At 42.0% G+C, this 23,458-nt stretch overlaps 1 protein-coding gene across 1 annotated transcript; it reads left to right on the top strand.

Annotated features, from left to right (window-relative positions):
* Window positions 1–19,841: 19,841 nt before the first annotated feature.
* On the top strand, window positions 19,842–22,987 carry LOC125726790 (uncharacterized). The gene is made up of 2 exons (XM_049003286.1): window positions 19,842–20,068; window positions 21,598–22,987. The coding sequence occupies exons 1-2, from the start codon at window positions 20,061–20,063 to the stop codon at window positions 22,361–22,363; spliced, it is 774 nt and encodes a 257-aa protein (XP_048859243.1). The 5' UTR covers window positions 19,842–20,060; the 3' UTR covers window positions 22,364–22,987.
* Window positions 22,988–23,458: the final 471 nt, after the last annotated feature.

The raw sequence follows: 23,458 nt of genomic DNA on the forward strand, positions 1-23,458 counted from the left end.
TGATGTGCAGCCTACATTTTGTAAACTCGCACAATAAATTATCTTATTACCAGTTTATTGTTTGAAGTTTCATTATTTACAATTACATTTAGTATGGATTAAGGCAATTCCAGAATCAATAATAATTTTTCCCCAGTAATGGGTGGAGACCTCAACACCTCCAATGTTCCAGCCAAAGTTATGCCCTAATCCTACGTTATTTTATCTTTACAGTTTTGCACGACTGGTTACACACAATTCTCGGAAAACTGCACAATTTAGCAGAACTATAAACAAAACCCAAAATCAAAAATGAACACTGAAAAAACTTACACACAGATATAAAAAATGTATATTCTCATCAAAATACACATGCATAGCAAGAATGTGGGCAGTAATTGTATACTGGTTTGCAAAAAAAAAGAACCTTTTGGTTAAAAAAAAAAAAAAAAATAGAGAAGAAATTCAGGATTTTCTCACCGTGCTTACAAGCGAGCCTTGGCAGGGACAGCTGCACCCCTTGGCTGGGCCAAACTGGGGTCACCAGCCATGCCCGCGTATCACCCCTTACGGCCCACAAAGAGGAAAGCATGGTTAATATTAGCATGCATGGTCTGATTGCCCCCTGGTGGTTGATGGCGAGTTTGCAGCCGGCTATCGCATCACGCAATAGACAAAGTGGGAAGAAGTAGACACAGTTCAAACCGAAAAAGACAGAAGGAGCTGCCAGGAGGTTATGCTGCTTGTGAGGATGGACCTGCTTGCCAGAACTGCAGGTAACATCCAGGCCTCCCTCAGACAGCTAAGGGAGTAAAGGTGCTGATGGGCCTTATTCATAGCAGCTGCAGCATTCTGTGCCCACTTAACACTGATCTCAGTGATGAGCTGGAGAGTGTGCTGAAGGCAGACACTTATATACATGGCAAAGACCCAGACCGTATGAAGGCTCAGGTTAGGCTCAGCTGATGTGCGGCAGTGTGCAGTAGCTCTTTGTTTTACGATACTGCAGGCCCAAGTACACTTTTTACACTAAAAATTTGTACCTTTGCTTCTCACTGAGGCCAAACCCTCAAGGGTCTTCCAATTGTACTCCTAGTTGTAGTTAATTGAACTCTGAGGAACATTTCCGTGCCATTGATGGTATATTAATGCTGTTTGTCTCTTCGGGATGTTCCTCAAAGTCCATTTCTGTACCTTCAAAGTACACTTACTATACTGATATCACTTCCCCGAAGCTCTTGACTGGTAAAGCAACCTTTTTTTTCTCAAGCTTTAACTTTTAATCTTATATATCTGTCATTTGTTGTATACCTTCTTATTGTGGTGGACGTATGGTGTACGTTTTAGTAAAGAAATTCTGTAAAATCACTACAACAAACTTAAAATATAATACATAGTAATGTTTTGAAGTCAAACTAAGCTGCTCCTTTTGGATTTAGTAGTTTTCTGTTTGATAAATTTGCATAAAACTGTAGTGTATTATGGGTAGGATCTAAAGGCTCCCTAACGTCCCCATCCGTCTGACGACATACATCAAGACTAGGAAGGTGCATAATGTTCATGCCTGGTTGCGTTTGTTGGTCCAGAAAGTAATTCAATTTCGCCATGTAGGCTAGGTTTTTAAAAACTGCTTTTTGTTGGATATACCCCGATTATATGTTTTTTTGCAATTTCGCCAGGTAAGCTACTTTTTTTAAACTGCGTTTTGTTAGACTACATATTTCTCCTAGGTGAAGTTGGAGTTGCTCCTAACCGTGCGTAGTGGAGTTGAACAATCACAACTTCCCAGAATATTACAGTAACAGGCGGACAGTAAACAACTCTTATTCATTCTATGTTATGTGGGCGACGTATTAGTCCGCGAGTTCGTCTTAATACACAGGACATTCAAGCCATTACAGAATAGAAACCCACAAATGCAGCTCCCTCCACCAGCAACGCCGACCATCTTAAGCGCTTCTGTGCTCAGTTTACTTTGTTTGTACTACGAGTTCTGTCTTTGCACCTTATCTGTTTGGCACTATATGTCGGTCATTCCTGTTATTGCGTTTTTCTCAAACATGAGTCACATATCTACAGCAAATAGCTTATATATTTAGGTCTTTATCACGTAAACAGATATAATACGTATTAAAGTACCATTTTGTATATACACACCATTTTCCTGATATATGCATTAAGGCTTCCGTGACGTAGTCCATGACATGTCTTTCTTCAATATCACTATGTAATTATTGGAGTAGTTATTCTCTATAGCCCTGCAGTGACATACAGTTTGTTGTTGTCAAAATTAAACTTAAATTACACGCTCAATGTGATTTTCTGCAGGAAAATTAATTGCTTAGATTGATCGACCAATCATTAAAATAATTGATAGATTAATCAGTAGAAACATAAAGGGCTCTAGCTACTTATTTGTGCATGAATCTCCTTGCGTCAGAGGAAGCTGGAAGGGGGATGTGACCTTTATGGAGTAGAATGAGACAGAAGAGCTGTAAAATAAATGGTTATGCTAACTGCAGTGAGGCCTCTTTCACGCAGCCCTGCTCAGTCTGTCTAGTCATACCATGAGAGTCAGTTAATCAAGGAGGTTTGGATTGTCTGCTGGGAACCTGTACAGCCGGTGCTTTGTACTGCTGATGGCCTCTTCTTCACACGTGCTTTGCTGCCACCTGCTGGTCAAAGATTAAAATTGGTTTATTCATTAGTGAAAGTAAAAATCTTATTGCATTGCTTATTAATTCTTAAAAATTCTATATTTCTCATTATTTTGATTTATTGAAATATTCTGATTGAATTTATATTTTACAAATATTTCAAAATTAAATGTAAATGGTTGTGGTTTTCAGATCACAACTCCCCCTCAAAGCCCACCAATCAGTGACCATCTTGATGAAAGACATGAAATCAGGACAGCCCACTTTTTTCTCAGCCTGTAACGTCTCTCCTTTATGCCCTGTTGCTGTACCACAGTTCCTCCTGTCATCGGAAGCAGCACCAGCACCTGCCTGCCATCACCTGCCCACTTTGAGACTCAAATCTTAAAATATAGACAGTGTGAATTGGGACCTTGCCATTTTGCTCATATCACTTCCTGTTCCGGCACTTGGAGGATGGGCTTCCCCTGTGAGTCTGGTTCCTCCCAAGGTTTCTTCCTTCTAGGGAGTTTTTCCTTGCCACCAGCTTGCTCTCTGGGGGCTTTGGGCAGGGATGAGGTAAAGTGCTTTGAGACAATATAATGTTGTGAAAATGCGCGACAGAAGTAACATTGAATTAAATTGAAATGAATCACACCAGCTTGTCTCAGCTGACAGCAGCTCTTACTTATCCGATATGGGGTAAGGGGAGAAAGATATCACATACCTTCTGGTCAACATCAAAAGAGATTTACGTAAGGAATAATTGACGACGGCCGTTGAATTATTAGAAAATAATGCACACCCGAGGTGTAATGTTGTTACACCTCGGGTGTGCATTATTTTCTAATAATTCAACGGTCCGGAGTCAATTATTCCGCTTATACTACGGTTGCCACACCTCAATACATCGATCAGATGATATATTTCAAGGGATTCGTCCGGTTTTTCTACTTAAATCGCTATTGTGAGTAGGATTATTTCTTCCGCATCTCATCCAACGACTCTTTTGCTAGTTCCAAAACGTCATTTTAAAGCTGGCAATGGAGGCTTGAGCCGTTGATAGCAGACTAATACAGTTAATAATGAAGTTATTAGAAAGAGAGCGAGAGAAACAGAGAGAGAGAGAGAGCTTGTATGAATTAGGCTACCTCTGTGTGTCCCTCAACAGTGTTCTGAAGCACCGTCTCTAAACTGTAAGTCTGCTTTAAGATGCAGCGCTGTTATTACCTCGCTAGTGAGAAATGTCATGTGTAGCCTTTAAGTTGGTACACTAGGCTAACTAATACTGCTGCAGCCCAGTTGTTGAAAGTTTCATATTCACCGTAAATATTAAAATTTACTTTCGGAAAATCGTCTGTCATGTTGTTGTTTTTGTTAGTCCTGTGTGCTGTATAGGTACTGTATGCTAATTTCCGTTATTACAGTTAACTATGCGAAGTGATATGGAACTGTAATGCGGTCAAGAGAGCTACCTGGAACTACGTTCACCGTGCGTTTATCTGAAAATAATTGCACACCTCAGAACGTTCGTCAGCCAATCAGATTAAAGCATTCAACGGTCCCGTAGTATAAATATAAAATAATGTACTGGAAACTGGTATAACACTCACTAAATGTGACCTATTATGCTTTTCCCTTTCTATTCGTGTGTTATATGGCTTCAGGTGCATGTAAACAGTCTGCAAAGTCTTAAGACGCAAAGTACATAGCAAAGGGAGTAACTCTCACCACAGAAACCACTCTTCTCTCATCTGCCTAAAACACCTCATTGGAATTCCAGCCCTTACTTTTACAACATGATGAGGTCTCTTCATAACACAGTCCTTATTGGCTGTCTACCTGCAAGGATCCATCTGCCGACTGCAAGACAGGGGAATGAAGGGTAAGCTGACCAATCAAACCATACTGGACTTATTGGGGGTGGGATTAGACAGAGGGTGAATAGAGATGTGCATTAATGAGAAATGATATGTGATTTTGGAATACTGAAGCATGCAAACGCTATTCTAGTAGAGCCTAAAAATACAATTTTAAACTGAAAGTGAGCATAATAATGCACCTTTAAGCAACAGTAGGTTGCTGTCCATGGTGCTGAAAACCCGGATTGGCAAATTTTACACAAAATTCCTTTATCTAATTTAACTATAACCCTCTTATTTTGTTGGCAGTGATGCTGTGTGACGTCTACAGAGGTTGGTATTGAAAGGATTACAGTGGGTAATGGGTGATTTAGATGAACCTAGATGAAATTTGACATCCAAAAGGGTTTGGACACTCAATTCAACTTTGGACAACAAATCTTCCCAGAAGTTTCTCTCTGTCTCTCTTGCCAGTTATTTTCTGTTTCACCTGAATCAAGGAGGAATCAAATGCGCAAGCACACTGTAGGATATATAAGATGCAAATCCATTAAAAAGCTTTTTTGTTTAAACATTATAAAACAGATTTACATACATTAATTAAGTAGTTTGAAACTTCATTTAGAAAAAGGTGTTAGAGTGTATCTGTGTATTTTATCATATTATTATCCTCCTATATGTGTACGTGCAACCATTAACAACTAACCCATGGCCCAGAAAGGGTTGCAGACAAAATGTCCTCACAGGGGCCTACCAGATTGTGACGCAGGAATAAGAGACCTTGAGAAAGGAAACAGATTCTGTCAACATAGCAGGGGGCCCACCTTGAGAAATGTAATGCTTTGTATTAACCCTGTTTCACGGAGGCCTCACACAGCATTGACTAGTTTAAAGACAAGACCCATGTAACCCCTCCCCTACCCTATAAATAAAGAAGCCAAGGGACTGTCCTGTGTGACACTCAACAGAGGCGCAGATACTGTCTGTTGCACCTGAAGTGGGCACCCTTGCGCAAGTAAAACAGAAAGACGTGTGCTGTCTCGATTATTCCTGGGTCCTAGAAGTGGAAGTGTGTGAGTGGTAAGCTGCGGCGCTTCCTCACACAGGAGATTGTAGGAGTGAAAGCTACGGCGCTTTCTCCTTACAAAAGGAGGCAATGACCAGCCCAACCAGTAGTTCTATCTCTGATTTTTCAGAATCTCTTGTCCCTTGGATAACTCTTGAAGTCATAATTTAACTAATTTTTAGCTCTGTCTTCAACTTCATCAGTTAGATGATCATTGTGGAGGGAAATGCAGTGAAGCCATGAAACATGCTGTCAGGGTTGGTCGCGATCGCTGGGTGAAGCGGGCGGCCGTTCGGGCAGGCGAGCAGGCAAGAAGCAGGCAGGCAAGCGGAAGATGGGGAAACGGGGATTTATTGGATGAACTAGGTGCGGGAAACATCAGACGCCAACTAACATCAATGACAGACAATGAACTCAGGACAGACATGGACTGAAATAGACAGGACTGATCAAAATAACTAGACACAGCTGGGCACGATCAGGGAAGCACACGAGGATCGTACGAGCTGGGCGTGACACATGCTAGATTTAAACTTTTCAGGTGTTTCACTGAGACCCATTGCCAAAGGTGCATAAGATCAAGCACCTAGCCATGCAGACAGGTTTACAAACATTTGTGAAAATATGGGTTGTTCTGAAGACCTCAGTGAATTCAAGCATGGTACTATCATGGAATGCCACCTTTGCAATTAGGCAGTTTTTGAAATTCCTTTCCTGCTATATATCCCATAGTGAACTGTCAGTGGTATTATTGCAAAGTGAATGTCTTTAGGAATAACAAAAACTGTGCTAAAAAGTGGCAGGCCACATAATGTAACAGAGTGCTAAGGTGCAAAGTTGCTAATGCTTTGTTGACTCAATAATTGCAGAAAAACTGTGCACTGAGAAATTTCAACATACCATGGCATTTTAGACAATTATGTGCTTCCAATTTTGGCATTAGTATATCCTATAACTCAGTATAGATGGTAATGTCTGACTTACTGCTGCCCAGAATGTATGAGCTGGTTGGTAAGTCCACATAGCATGAAAGGAATCATGGATACTAGTATGGGAGCACTGGGAACATGTCTGCATCAGCAAGGCCCACATTGGACATTTCATACTGAGTTATATGTGCTCTATAAATAACGCTATACTGAATTAATTGAAGGTTTGTAATTCAATTTCGCCGTCTTTGTTGTAGGGCACACAGGAGGATCGTACGAGCAGTGTCCTCCGTTGGGATAGCGGCATGCTGTAACAACACGAGACCACGAGAACCACGGCAGTATTGAACATGGCGGCACGCAACTGACTACAAAAAGGTTATCAATTGTATTCTTTCCACGCCAACTTATCTCTAGACAGCCTTAAAGGTAATCAAAATACATTTCAGTTGTATCCGTAAAAACTTTAGCATGTTGGAGCACAGTGAAATTCTGAACAGTTTATAAATTTTTATGGACGAGTGCTTCGAGAGAATTGCTATGGGGAAATCAGACAAAATACCGACTTCCTCCACCTGTAAAAACAACTTGTCCTCCAAGAGAAGCCGCCCAGAGGAATCCGCCGAAAGCGGCTTCTCCTAATACCAACGACGTGACAGACATTTTGGAGTCTATAGATAAACGACTATCCAGCTTAGATGCGCGTCTGTCCCTAATGGAAATTCTCCATAAAGAGTTCCAGGCTTTGTGTGAGTCAGTAGAGTACAGCCAACAGCAGGTGGAATCACTCGCTGCAGAGAATGCGACCCTCAGGGAATCGGTAAAATCCCTCACAGATTGACGTGCCTTTCGGAGGAAAATAAAAAAATTAAAGAAACTATCATTGACCTCCAGGCCTGCAGCATGAGAGACAATTTAGTAATTTCAGGCATTATTACGAAAGCAGAGTTTAGAACTTTGAAATTGTTAAAATATAAAGTGCATTATAAATAAAATTTATTATTATTATTATTATTATTATTATTATTATTATTATTACGGTGAAAGAGTTCATCCAAACTCAGCTAAAACTCCCGGAGGACACAGTAAAAACCATCAGTTTCCATCGAGTTCACTGTTTAGGAGGGAAGAGACCCGACGGACGCAGACCCAGACCAATAGTGGCCAAATTCTAGCACTTTAAACAAAAAGAACTGGTTAAAAGCCGCGGCCGGGAACTAAAAGGAACGAACCTTAGTATCAACGACCAGTTTCCCAAGGAAATCCTGGAAAGAAGGAAGATCCTGTTCCCTATACGGAAAACATTCATCGACGGAGGCTCCCTTGCTGTCATTGCGGTCGACAAACTGTACGTCAACGGATGGCTCTGTTGCCACCAGAATTCCACCCCCTGGCTGTTCTGAATCAGCAACAGGTGATCTGTATCCACACTAACAATCTTGATGTAATAATCCATAGTTTATCTAAGAGATCTACATATAATAATAATTGCCGGTCTAATGAGCTTAAGGCATTGTCATCGTCTCTCTTCTTTTATTATTATGATTATTATTATTATTATTTTTATCCTTTTCTTCTCTCTTTCTTTTTGTCCCTTGTTTTTCCCCTGTTGATTGCTGTTGTCACTTTGCGATGTTGCTTTGGCTCCTGCACTGTTTTAGTTCACTTGAGGCTCCTCCCACGTTTTCTCACTACTTTTTCTCTGCATCACATTTCTGTTACATTCCCATTTTCTCCATGTTGCCATATGCTCAATGCACAGCATAAATAATGACACAAAGTGTACACAACGCCAAGCAAAGTGTACACAAGCATACACAAGTGGTGCTGGCAGTGCCCTGGGGTGTGGTCGCCGGGGGCCCCGGGTCCGCTCCTTCCCGCTCGGCGGGGGGGGCTGGGGTGCCTACTGAGCCAGCTGGTTAGCTGGCTCTCTTTTGCCAGGGGGTGAGCAATCTGCCCCCTGGCCTTATGAATCCCAGCCCCTCTCCCCCCTCATTCACAATATGCCACGCACACATGTAGGGCCTCGGGGGGGGGGGGGGGGGGTGTATGCCGTGCATACTACGGTGGGGAGGGCCATTTACGTGGCCTTACTCACTGTGCTGTGCGGCCTTCTGCCTCCCCCTGTTTTAATTGCACTTTAGTCATCACATGCCAGTATACACACAGGGCCTTGGGGGCTGGGGGCACTACTCAGAGGCTGGTGGTATCACTCGCCTCTGTGCTGCTGCCGCCCCCCAATTTTACTCACACCATATACATTCAGGGTCTTGATGGGGGAGTGATGTGGAGGAGAGCTGTTCACAAGCAGCGCCCGTCAATTTTAAATTCATCTTAGTTTCTCAACAGTCATACTCACCCCTACACTACATACAGTCTCATACATCTCCACACGCATCCAACACTCTATCTCTGAGAGTGGGCACGCACACTAGCCTGCATCTCGCCTACACAATTGAGCACACGTACATATACTTGCACGCACCCATCCAAGCACACACTAAGATTTTATATGCTTGTATAGTGGTGTTACTTTCTGCACGCTATAATTTTGTTTATTCCTTTCTGAATCTATCACTCCTTTTTTTTCTTTTTCCTGTCTTTTTTTTCTCCTTTTCCTTCTTTCCCCTCCTAATATGTCCCTCCTCTACGGCCAGCTCACCCACTGCAATGTTTTTACATGATTAAACTGAAATAAATAAATTAAATTAACATAAAAAGAAATAGATCAACATGAGGGGTCTATACAGAGTTTATAGAGCCCCTTATGGTAAAGCAAGCATGTTTGGCACAGCAGTGCATTCAGACCATGATTCTGCTAAAGCTGCCAGACAGGACAAGGGGGAAAAAGAGAACATTTCTAGAGTCTCTTGATATGGGAAGTCAGAAACGTCAGGCCTATTTATTGAGATCCGCATGAAAGCTACAAGGTGGTCTCCTGGCAGCCTATTGCGGATGTTTGGCTCGAGCTGAAAATATATTAACTGTTAGGCTTAAAAAACGATTGCTGATAGCATAAAATGGTGATAGTTTAAAGCAGAAAATTCCATTGTGAAACGCCTTTATCACCCTGGGAGCGTTTAAAAAACGCAGATATTTTTCTCTGCTTTTCAGGTGGCTGACGCTACATATTTTCTGACGCGCGCTCTCTGTCCGCTGGTGGGAGTGTGCTCACCTGTGTGTGCGCGCACGTGTCTGTGATCGCGCATCGGGACGCAACTCCGCCATGCGCGAAAGTGTAGAGCAGGGGTGTCCACACTTTTTCAGCTTGCGAGCTACTTATGAATGACCAAGTCAAAATGATCTACTATAAAAATGCAAAACATATTGTTATTTATAGATTTATAGATATTCGTTATTATTTATTGTTGTTATTATTATTGTTATTTAATATTGTTTATCATTGTTATTAATTTCCCTTTGGCATAAATTAAGGATTTTTGCATTGAACTGGGATTTTAGTTCCTTCACCTTTCTCTTTCTCAGCTCGCTTTTCGGAGGGAAGTTAATGCCGTAGTTTTTATGAGCAGTCCGAAAATGCCGCTCCACATTTCCCTTCTTCGGAATAGCAATGGTAGACTGACAGATGAAACAAACGCACTTCAAATATGACCTTGTGGGGAAAAAATACTCCTCCTTTCATTCCGTATGGAAGTGGTAGGTTATTGGCTTCGTACTTGGTCCTGCTCCCCCATTCAGTTTTATACTCTCTCTTAAGTTTAGTAGAAATAAATTGGAGGCGACTCGGTTGCTTACTGGAGTTTTGCAGCAGCTGGCGCGGTTGATCGCATCATCCTTCCTCTATTTTTTATGTCATGCGATCTACTCACTCTTTGCGATCGACCAGTAGATCGCGATCGATGTATTGGGCACCTCTGGTATAGAGACAAAAATGACAAACTGTTGTGCAAATAAGATAAATAACAAAAGGCTATTTAATCTGTTTATTAAAAGGACAATGTATAGAGCTCTTCTATAGTAAAAGTAACCTTACAGTAAATGACTTCTGCTGTGATCTGACGCTATATAGAAAATGTAATTAAATACGATGAACTTGACCTTCTGCGGGGGGGGCACCCTAATATAATGATAGGGGAAACACTGCTGTCTGCCATAAAATAAATAAAAGGGGGAATTGGAATTGCATATAACTATGGAGAGAATGGTTGGCTATAGTGAAAAAGGCGTGGAAATTTTTACTAATTCACATAAGGGACAGCATGAAGGGTTGTTTAATTCAGCATCGGAGGAATTCATATATTTGTGTGATTATGATAATCACACTATTATAACTTGATTGTACATCTCTTGAATTAATTACAGTGTCATGTATAACACTACACTTTTTAATACATTGTTTGGCAGAAGAGACTGCAAAACTGTAGTCCAGGGGCGATTCTAGGTTCAGAGCTTTGGGGGTGCTGAGCACCCAGGGAGCTGCCCAGCAAGGCAAGATACACTTTACTCGTCACAATGAGACTTTTTCCCTGCCTCTTTCAGTCCCCGCATCCTTAAATGTCTCCAGTTGTCCCAAGTTCTATCTGACTGTCTCCTTTGTGCATTTAAACCCCTGTTCCTCCCTGTCCTTTTCGTCTGTTGTCTTCGTCTCCGTCATCAGTCATCATTTTACCATCTCTGTGCAAGTCTGCAAATTTCTTTATTAAATCCTAAGAGTTTCTCTGTGCCTGGGTCCTTGTCAAAAAACATGACATGACTGTTTTGTACATTTTAACAATTTAATTCCAACATTTGTGTAAGAAAAGCAAAACACTTTTTGGAAAAGTCTTTAACTAGACCATCAAATTTGATAAAGTTTTTTTTAATGCTGCAAAAGACCACAACTGCAAAAGAAGAATGGATTGGAATAAAAAAATACATATCCTAACCTTAATTACTGGAGGAGAGTAATGAATGATGCTAATAGTGAGTAAAAAGTAAACGGAGTGCATTTTTTGGACAGGGATTCACTTTTAATGTGTATGTATAATATAATACAGATACATAAAGAATACCCTCAAAAATAGAACAGTGTGAAATACACAAATGTACAAAATATTAATTTAAAAAATTATAAAGATGGAGGCAACTTTGCCTATGGTACAATGTATGCAATGTATGAAAAGATCTTTACTGCAGATACTACTATGACTCTGCAGATTTGTTTTTTATTTTAACCTATGTCGCCTCACCTTGTGGCTGGCAAATCTGTCTATCACTTTTTGGTGGTCAACTCTCTCAAGCATCTCCTTCTCAACTGACATCACAGCCAGGTGCTGGAGTCTGCTTTGACCCATGGTCCTTCTCAGCCAGGTATGGAGCCGACGCAAGACACTGAAAGATCTCTCACAGCTACAGCTGCTAACTGGGATTGTTAGGGCAACCTGAATAACAGTTTTCAGTGTGGGGAAGATCTTCTTATCCAGAAGTTTGTATAATGTTAACATATCTGGAATGGCACCAGCCTCACTCTGGAGCTTCAAAAAGTTTTTGGCAACTGCTACTTCCTCTAACTGAAGTTCAATATGGTAATGCAGTGCCAGGGCTGACAAATGAGGCTCAGACAAGAATTGGTTTGAGGTTGGACTACACGCCTGAATCCCATTAAGCAATTCCTGACTAACACCAGAAAAACGCTTCTCAAGTTCAGAGATCATTCTGTCCAGACAAGGAAACAACAATTTCCTTTTAAGCTCTTCTGACACAGAAGAGCCACAGACTTCACTGCCTGCCCCACAGGTTGACTCAACAGCAAATCCATCCATTTTCTTTCGTTTCTGCCTCTGTCCAGAAGACTGCTCCAAAACAGCTACCTGGTTTGCCTCACACAAAGCCTTTGTCCTTGCATGAATATCAGTAGCAGTGGCATCACTGAGCTTCTGCTTCAGAGTCTCAACCACCGCATCTTTGTATGTCTGTGCCTGGGCAATATCTATGGTCTCCTTTTGTAGGTATCTGTGTAAACATGCGGTTACAGACAGTAGATCCTAGAAAACAATCAGCAAATACACTGAGGAGAATTTACTGAGTTTTGCCTTTAATCCCATCGCAATAGGTGTGTTGATAGTGGAGAGGCACTCAATTATGGCATGGAAGTTGTTAAGCACAGCCGTTACTGAACGAACCTGGCATGCCCAGCGTGTGTTTGAGAGTTGCACAAGCCAACTGTTCTGTCTTTCCATCTCTGGCTTCATCAGCCATAATAGCATACATCTGTGATTCCGTCATCTCATGAACAATAGCTGCAGTTACCTCTTGTGAACAACATTCAATCATCTCATTCTGACTACTACAAGAGATGTATGTTGTGTTTGATGGGGGTGTGTACCTCTGCAAGAATGGATCAAACTTTTCCAAAAGTTTTATACACTCACGGAAATTCCCTTTATTGTCACTCTCTTCTGTTTCATCATGACCTCTAAATGATATTCCTTGCTTCCCCAAAAAGCAGGTCACTGCCACAATACGTTCTAGGTACTCCCTTCTTTCACTTACTTCTGCGGCACTTGCTGCCTCTAACTGTTCCACAATATTGCCTTGTGACAGACTTGCTTTGTAGCTGTTCCAACAAACTACACTGTCCTTGTGTGACTGAGTGGATTCATGTTTTTGAAACTTGCTCAGTGCCTTTTGCCAATTACTGACTCCATCGTTCACTAATGTGTCATACCTAAGACTTTTGTCAAAGACTCGACAAGCGTAGCAGAAAGCAGCATTTTTTTTGGATAAAGAATATTCTAACCATTTAAAGCTTTTGAACCAGTTTTCTTGGAAGGATCTTTTTTGTGTGCCAAACTGAGTGAGAGGGTACTGGGACAGTTTTAACTGTTTAGGACCAGTAGTCTTATCCCCCAAATCAAGAGCCATATCTTGAACATCTTTGGACTGCTGACTGGAACTCTGCCCTGTCTGTCTCTCCTCATCTCTTTCCCTGGTTGGTTCTTTCTGCCTCTCCTCATCTTGTTCCCTGGTCTGCTTTCTCAGAGTCTCTCCCTGTTCTTCGCCTCCTTGTGTAATGAGATTAACCAAACAGTAAATCATATCGATAAATAGGAAAATGTAATGAAGGTGTCCTGTTTACATTTCAGAATGAAGTCTAATGATATAAGATCATGGTTCTCAAACTGTGGTACCTGGTACGTGAGCTCCCCATTGTGGTACTTGGAGGAAAGTTATAAGCATCTTTTGAAAATAAAAATACTTCAAACATGTACAATTCAATCAAAGAAGTACAAATCTTTGAATTAAAATACCTAAAGTATACTAAATTCATATTTCGAATATACTAAGCAAAGTCTTCCCTTTTCTTCTTGTTTCAATGTCAGCCTGCTAAATTTTCATGTTCTTAGGATGCTCATTCTGACTTAATGCACTTACTTTTTAGTGTAACTTTTCATTTTAGGAACAGATTGAAATTTTGTCTTGTAAGATTTATGAGTTTCATGCTTTCATAGTGGTACTTGGGAGAGCTTAACATTTTCTCAGGTGGTACATGCTGTAAAAAGTTTGAGAAACACTGATAAGGCAAGTTTATGTGCTTTTGGAAAACATTTAAAGCTGCTGTACAGAAACTGTGAAATAAACTAGCTTAAAACATTCTTAGTATATATATAAACTGAGCACTCTGCTTCTCTTTACAACTCCTCACTCCACCAGGACACTGTTTGTCACTTTCTGATAGTGCGCAAATGTGGGGGGCACGTACTGCGGCAGTCATACAGACTAGATGGTCCAAAAGTTGACCTACCTACTATTGGCTGAGGTTTTGTAGATTTGTGGCTGAACCACATAAAAATATATCATTAATTTTATTCTGCCCAATTAATGATAATAATGTTATGTTGGAATATTGTTAAAGAGGCAAAAGCTGCTTCAGCACAGTTTGTTTAGCAGATTCTGTATAGCAGCTTTAATACAGAGAGAACACAACTTCCAGATTGTATGAGTAAAATTAGGATCTTTTTCTGTCAGTTTAACAGTTTCTGTTTTGCCTGTCACTGACTATTCCCTGTTTGTTTTCTTACCTGGTTCTTCCTGACCTTGTACTTTCTCCTCACTGTCTGCTCTTTTCTCTCTCCCTCTTTGAACTGACAATCATACACAAATAGATTGTATTCAATTAGATAAAGAAATTACATTAATATAAAAAAAATGCTATTGACATCACTAATAAAAAAACTCTTCTCTCAGTGTACTTTCAATCAAAAGGCAAATAACCAAACCACGTGTACATTTAATAAAATATATGACTATTTAAACACTGATCCAACATTATTCTTGATTGACAGATCATGATCTTCTACTTTTACCTGAATGCCCGTCCTTTTTTTGAAAAAACTTCCTTATATCCATTATGAACCTGGCTGTCTTTCTGTGCAAAATACACACACACACACACACACACACTCGTAAACTCGTAAAACGGAAAGTAAAACGGTTGGCAATTAAATAGATTTAGGCTATATAAATTTCAATGGGAGCAACAGGACGGTCAAAATGTTGCTGGTTTTCCTACAGAGTGGGGCGGATTGTAGAGTAGCAAACATCGTCAGAAAACGTGTTTTCAACACTGCAGTTTACCTGTGAGGGTAATATTTTTCAGCTAATAAGAGACATGGTCAGACTCCTACTACCGAACTATATAAAGAAAGAGTTACTGAAGGTTAAATGCAGCTAACATGTCCTGTTTTAAGCCAAGTACTCACACCACTGCTGCAATGCGTCTCAGCCACCATTGCTCTGGCAGGAGCTCTGGAGCCAGTCAGAGTAGCGGAGAGTGAAGCTGGAACGAACCATTTTTCGGGGCTGGGGGGGGGGGGGGGGTATCTATACTAGTTATTAAAATATTACATCTGAATGATTTTTCATATTTTAATACTGTCTCACATAAACAGCATGAACTGTCAAAAAAAGTTAGAAATCTTTAGAAATCCTTGGGGGTGCTTTTATTCATTTTGGGGGTACTGAAGCAGCCCCAAATATGGGCTAAAATCGCCCCTGGGCAGGACCCTGTTAACCCTAATCCTGGCAAAGTTACGGGGTCCTCTCTGTTTCTCTTCATAGGGGTCTTTGCAGACATCCAGACATGAGCTTGTTTTGCTCAGTGAGTAACACCATGGCCCCACAATTACGGAGCTGTGAGTTCAGTTCTGACCCTGACAAAAAATCAGTATGATGTTGCAAGTTTTCTGTGTTCACTAGTTTCCATCAACAGACTGTGTGAACTGTGACTGTGTGTATACTACTCTGGGTACTTTTGTAAGCTCTCAGCACAGCAGTTCCCTGTACTGGAGAAGCAGTAATGGAATATGAATGGGAATCTACAGTAGATGTACTGTTTACAGTGAAATGTAGTTCAGAAAAAGAGAGAATGTCAACCTTGAGAGGATCACTTACCTCAGCAGTGACATTCATGTCTCTCGTGCCTCTTCCTATCATGTCAGTAGATGGATTGGGAGAGCATGGGGGTCATGTAGTCGCTGGAATGGGGTCTGTGGCACTCCTGATATTTTTGTAAGACGGTGAAGGTCTCCTGGTGCTCCTTATTTTGCTGTGTGGCTGCTAGACATGGACGTTATCCAGTGACCAGAGATGAAGACTGGACTCCTTTGGTACTGTGTCTCTTCGGAGAATCCTTGGGTACCACTGGTTTGACTTCGTGTCAAATGAGTGGTTGCTCAGGGAGTCCCGCGTGAGTCAGGTTACCTGCATTGTAAGTGTCAGGTACAGCACTATGACCATGTGGCATGATTCCCTGAGGGTGATCCAGCTCGCAGGGTCCCTAATACCCTATTCCAGTGCAATCTCCCCAACCTGACCTGACCTGATCTGAAATTAAGGTAGTGGTCCAAGCTGTAGGTTTACTGACAGACCACTGTAGGTCCTTATCAATGAAGTCTACCATTCTATCAAGACTGAGGATAATAAGTAATATAATTCAAATGCTATAATAGTACCCTCAAACAGTGATCCTCCTTTATTCGTCTGTAACATACAATATTGCCTGCCCAAGAGCCCACTGCAGCAGGCTCGCAGGAAATATGAAAGAGCTTTGTGGGTGGAGATGTGATCTTTCCACATGATTTCAAGTGAAAACATGAAAAGTCATCTTTAAAACGAAGGCTTTCGCTATTGCAAATGTCACACTATTTAAGGTCTCAGGAAGTCTAGGGGAAGCACAAATATATAGTGCATATAGCTGTGTCTCACATAAAAAGGTTGTGCATACTCTGCTCATATTGTTCAAAATGGAGTAACACTTTGCCATGAATTTTTAATTTTAGTATGAGCCCATATAGTTAAGTCTTGACTGTTTACACGTAAACACTTAAAAAAGATATAGCTGAGGTCCTGGATTCAGTCTCCTGCATTTTCTCTCTAACCCCCTCAAAGAATTTCTTGCAGGGATTAATTCAGTATGTTTTAACAACATATAAAAAGAGCAGATGAGTTAGGAGCAACACTTTACTTGAGGGGGCACAAATAATGTCGTAGTACATCCATCCATCTATTTTCCAAACCGCTTATCCTACTGGGTCGCGGGGGGTCCGGAGCCTATCCCGGAAGCAATGTGCACAAGGCAGGGAACAACCCAGGATGAGGGGCCAGCCCATCGCAGGGCACACTCACACACCATTCACTCACACACACACACCTACGGGCAATTTAGCAACTCCAGTTAGCCTCAGCATGTTTTTTGGACTGTGGGGGGAAACCCCACGACAACATGGGGAGAACATGCAAACTCCACACATATGTGACTCAGGCGGAGACTCGAACCCGGGTCCCAGAGGTGTGAGGCAACAGAGCTAACCAGTGCACCTGTCAGAGTTCGCTGGTTAAAGCGGGTAGTGCGCACAGGCTGACAAGCGGGCAGGAAGCAGGCAAGCAGGCGGAGTACGGGGAAAACGGAGATTTATTCGGGATCGGGACGGAGCAGACAGCACTAAGACTAACTAACATCAATGACGGACCAGAAACTAAGGCAAGTCATGGACTGAAATAGACGAGACTGGGCGAAAATAAGTGGACACAGCTGGGCAAGATCAGGGAAGCACACGTGGGTAATCAGGGGGCGTGGCACACACGAGGATCGTACGAGCCGGGCATGAGAGCACCACCATGCCGCCCCTGAAGTAGTACACTCTTACTTAATTTATTAATTAACCAGAAAGTATTAGTTATATACTGATCCCACGTTCATTCATTCTTAATCATAACAGTTACTGTATTTGTTCATCATTTGTACTTGAGTAGTTACTGAGTTATTACTGAGTAATGTATATTTGAATAATATAAAATATAACAATACATGTGCTATAAATCAACAAACCATTGTACTTTAGTTTTATCCACTGCAGGGCTGCAGGAAGCAGCATACAATGGAAATGCCTTGGGTGGGATGGTAGCCCGGATCAGGGCTCACATACTGGCTCACATGTGGGCAATGAAGAAGTAGCACTTGACATGTATGGGAGAAAAACAGCAGCCAGAGGAATCCTATGCAATCTCAGTGAGAATAAACTCCCCAGACCCAGGACTGGTGCAGGAATTGCAGGATTCTCCTTTAGCATTTATTTTGGCATACTGTATTTATTGCTATTATTCTTGGTACATGTTTATATTTGCCAATAATTGAAATTGAAATAAACATGATTATTATTCATCCATCCTCGTACCACATATCCTGGAGACGAGGGCCTGTAGCTTATCCCAGGTAGCATAGGACACAATGGTATACTTTTGGATGGGATGCCAGTCCATTGCAGGGAATGCACTCACTCACACACTGTGGGCAATTTAGAGATGACAGTCTATTATTATTAGGATACCTATAGTTTTTAGTAGTTTTCACTATTATTATGCTTTTTGCCATGGGAGTCTATGGCAGCCCATACAGCTGATTGGCAACTTTTTTGAAATTTGGCACATCAATAAAGGTCAGTTCCAACTATTCATACCAAATTTGGGTTCAATCAATTCATCACTCTAGCGCCACCCTCAGGCCAAATTTCAAGAAATGTTTTTGCCTTATTCTCTTTCTTATCATTGTATGATTATGCTATTTACTTTTAAGTATTAGCATTACCTGTCTTGGTGACATCCCATAATACAGCTCTGATGACCTGATCACATATAAAACACTTCCCACGCAGCACATTATGCTTTATTATCTATTTATTATTCAAACATCAAACTTTGATGAAGTCAATGTATATCCCTGACATAAATCACTGACGTGAAGCTATGGACATCATACTGAACTAGCTGACGTTTTAGTATTTTATATAGCATGATGGGTGCAGATCTAACTTAGTGTATAACTTAGTTTCGGCAGTGGTTTTGCTATATAGAGTCCATGGTCATGATCCCATAGTTAGCGGAAGCGAAAATGGTGTAATTAGTACAAGTACTAAAGAAATGTAATGTAATGTAATACCGAACAGCTTTCAAAAATGCGGTACCGCAATACCTTTTTGGCACCGGTATCCCGCGCAGCATCAGTCTGCCTGAGATATTTGATAAAGTGTAGATCTTCCTATACGTGCAGCAGGAATAAATAAAAACCTCTGCTTTGTATACTTGACAAATCTGTGTGTGTCATCATACTCAAAACCGCCCCAAATAAGCCACGAAATTAACCATGAATTCTACCCTACTGTGGTACACAGCTTTGCTTCTTATGTTTCTTTCACACAAAAAGTTGCAGGTTGATGACAAAACGTGCTCGCGTCCGGACCAGTAAGTGCAACAGGGGGGCAGAACTGCGGAGGGGGGCAGGATGCGATCGTGCTCGGTTGCGGTATAAGGCAGCCGGGCCCAGTGTGGTACGCGCTTAGTCTAATTACAGGTTCTTGTGGGAAGCTTGTGTGATGTATAACCTTGTTCATGTCAGGTTTTGGGCTGGTTGCGAGCGCGAGCGCGATCGCGATCGCATGGGCAGGAAACAGGCAGGCAGAACACGGGGAAACTGGGATTTATTAGCACTAAAACGGGACGAAGCACGAACATCGACTAACTAACATTAATGACGGACCAGGAACGAAAGCAAGACATGGACTGAAATAGACAGGACTGGGCGAAAATAATCGGACACAGCTGGGTATAATGGGGAAGCACACGTGGATAATCAGGGGGGCGTGGCACACATGAGGATCGTACGAGCTGGGCGTGACAGTTCGACATACTGATCGCTATGTATCGCGATACAACAGTTTGAAATGTTACCAAAGCGTCATTTTATAATTCCCATATTAAACAAGTCACCGTGCATAGTGCTTTGGGGAGAGACAGACTCAAAGAGTGCAGTTCATTTCACGTGTCTTTAAGTCATTGTCTGATATTATCCAGAGCTGAATGTGTGATTCATGCTTACTACTATATTATTGCTTTGCAGTTCTTACACAATTTTTTTTCTTATTTACTTCTATTAGTAAATAAAAAACTTATAAAACTGTCATTATTATATAACAACTATACGTATTATGATGTTATTATTTAGTTATGTTGTTGCTTGGTTACATTTGATGCCTCCGCACGTGGGAAGCTACCGGTTTGAAAGACGCGGCTTCACTTGCTTTTCTGCACCAAGATGGCAAGGTACGTTGCATTTCTGCTCCCATTTTATCGTATAACTTATCTTATTATTTAGTATCTGTCTTTGTATGTACAGTGGTACCTCGACCCACGAACAGTCCTGATCACGAATAAATCGGGTTACGAACCAGATGTTCCAAAATGTTTTGTACTGGTTGTCCAACCGTGTTTCGGGCCGCGAACCCACAAACGTCCCGAAAAGGGTCCAATGAAAGCTCCCCAAAGAACCACCCGAAACGCGAAGAAATGTCCAGTATAATAATAATAATAAAAAAATCATATTTTCGAAATTACTGCATTTGACTGTTACTCAGTCTTTTAATGTTGATTGTTTAGTTTTTTGGGGGGATGTTTTGTGGTTCTTTTCCGTGTTTTGGCGTCTTTCGAGTGACCAGCGTATGCTCAGTTTTAATGTTTTATTTAATTTAGCATTTGTTAGCATGTAAATGTAAATGTATGCTCTCAGTTATATGTGCACAGTCTGTCATAATTTGATTGTACGGTAGGGGGTGTTGAGTTGTACTGCGCGTGCTCGAAGTGTATATATGTATGTATAGAGTGACCTAAAGAGAAAGACGGCGATATGTCCTAGTTCATGGTGAATAACGTGTTGTGTGAACTTATTTTTCCATGTATAAATCCTCTATTATTGTTAGTCTTCTCCCGATTTTCTTACCGCTGCACCGACAGTTTGACGTGCCAACAGCATTATTTGTTACAAGTAAGGTTATTTTAATTTAAGTCTATATTCTTGGTCGCGTTCTCCCCATGTCGTCGTGGGGTTTCCTCCGGGTACTTGCTAAATTGCCCGTAGGAGTGCATGTGTGAGTGAATGGTGTGTGAGTGCCCTGCAATGGGCTGCCCTCCCATCCTCGATTTTTTCCCTGCCTCGTGCCCATTGCTTACGGGATAGGCAACCCAGTAGGATAAGCGGTTTGGAAAATGGATGGATGGATTCTTGGTCACAGAAAAATATAAAAAATTGAAGAAAATGCAGTGTTTCTGAAGTTTAAACATATTGAACATAATACATATTTACATTATTTGAAATGGGAGAAATTGATTGAGGTCAGGTCAGGAACTAAGTTCGTGAGCCGAGGTATGACTGTATATTGAAATATGTTTGTGTAAAATTCAGTATATTGTTTGGATTATATTTAAATTTTATGTGCAGGTTAGTTAGTGTCATATGCAGGGTTGCCAACCCTCACTCAAGATGTCTTGTAGTCAGTCTGTTTTATTCCATTATAAACCTAAAATTAGCTCCGTCAAAAGTGTTGGGGTAGTTTGCAAACCCTTCAGACTATTTATTTACAAGGTAGTAAGACTGTTACACATATGGAGATGAATGTGCAGACTTGTCTGGAATTGAGAATCTCACGCCAGCCAGCTGACCAAAGATAGCAGCTCTGCCTGTGCAGTAATGCGGTTGTTGATTGGGAAGGTGTGGGTCAGTGCAGAAGTGTAGTCCACATGTCAGGAGTGACTGACAGCTCCATTGCATTGCCTGTATGTTGTTTTTCCTCATTCAGAATCAGACGAATGGAGAAAGCTGTTTGCTGGAGCGACGACAGATACTGGGCAACTTGGGACAAGTGGGGAGAGGTGATTGACTGGGGAGATGAGAAAGAGCTGTGCTCCCCAGCAGAATCACCTTCTGACCAGGCTGACAGTTCCACTGAGTCACATTCCCGAAGGCGAATTGCCAAGGCAGTTAGCTGGACGGATGATGCTTATTGGGCAGCCTGGGACAAGTGGGAAGAGATCATCTGCTGGGGTGATGAAGAGGAGTGCTCCCAAGTAACTCCACCCACTAGCCAGCTTGGGAGGGATAAGGGGATAGATGTACATGGGTTGGAGGCTTTTGTGATAAATAACAGGACAATCTCCATAAAGCCTGTAGACAACCATCAAGACAGTCTGAAGATAGGAGCTGTGCTGGTAGACCTCTGCCAGTTTGATCTCGAATATTTAGATCAAAGTAAATTTAATTGTGAAATTGTGCAAGTACAAATTGGAGAAGTTGAAGTGGAGGAGACTAGAGAAAAGTCTTTTGAAAAAGCATTTGAACTGGAAATTGTGGATGTGGCAGTAGAAGTTGTAAACAGTGAATTCCAGCTGAATGCTATAAATTTGGATATTGTTGAAACTAAGGTGGACAAATTATTATTGGAAGAACTGATCATTGGCGATTTAGAAGCAGGCAATGTGAAGGTGTCAGTGTCAAATGGCAATGTGGTGAAGGTACCCTTAAGGTACCCTTCACCACAGAGGAACAGAAGGACCAGGCAACCTTAGACCATACTCTCTGGTGGTTGACTCGTGGCAACTGGACTTGTCTCTGAAAGTTAGAAACGTTTCGGTGCTCATCCAAGCAGCTTCTTCAGACTGAGGGAGGTAGTAAGTGTCCACATATTTATCCTCCTGGGTAAGTAGTCTAAGGGGGCTCGTTGAGTGAAACAAAGTGGGGGGGGGGGGGAGTTGCGGGTAGATGTAACCAGTCCCTCCTACTCCAATAGAGTGGGTCGTTAAGGGTGGTCCACCTGGTGGAGGTGTGAATTGGGTCTGTTTTTTTCCTGGGAATTATTTTTGTTTTGGCAAATGATGAGAGGGCCGCAGGTTAAATTGGAGACAGGTTGTGCTTAATGCCTCTACCTCTGTTGAGTGAGGGGTTGTGCATTTGCACATGCAAAGCTGCTTGGACGAGCGGTGAAACGTTTCTACCTTTCAGAGAGGTACAATGTCTTTGGATGTCTTTTGTCTTGTGCAGTCTGGGAGTTGACTGAATGCTGGGGCGGGGGTAGCTTTTCCTTTGTAGTGGGGTCCGGTGGGGCGCCTTGGGCTCTGTGGGGCCCGGTGGTGCTGCTGCCTTGGGCCCCGGTCTGGATGGGCCTGGGCCCCCCTCCCTGGATGGATTTCGGGGAACGGGGAGTGCCTATGGGGGTCAGCGGGGGGAGCTGGCTCCGGGGGGGGAGGTATTTTGCCCCCCCCCCATTCCTTTCCTCCCCATCCCTAAATGCTTCCCTCCTCCCGCTCCATCACACCACCACACATGTAGGGCTTTGAGGTGTAGGTGCGTTGCTGGGATGCAGGGTAGGTATTCCTCCTCTGTCCCTTCGCGACCACCTGTACCTCATTCATACACTACAACGTAGACACTCTCATTACTTACTCTCTCATGACACATACATTTAGGGCGTTGGGGATGGGCACACAGAATGGCATCCAGAGGGCGGTCTGTTCATTCAGCCTTACCTCTGGTGCCAGGGCCCACATCTCAATTTTAATCACACATAGACATTGAGGGCTCTGGGGAGAGGCCGAGCTAACACCAGCTGTTGGTCGGCAGGGGGTGGTTAGTGCCATGCCCTTCACCTGTTTTAAAAGCACTTT

Source organism: Brienomyrus brachyistius, unplaced genomic scaffold, assembly GCF_023856365.1.
Source record: "Brienomyrus brachyistius isolate T26 unplaced genomic scaffold, BBRACH_0.4 scaffold76, whole genome shotgun sequence".
NCBI classification, from domain to species: domain Eukaryota; kingdom Metazoa; phylum Chordata; class Actinopteri; order Osteoglossiformes; family Mormyridae; genus Brienomyrus; species Brienomyrus brachyistius.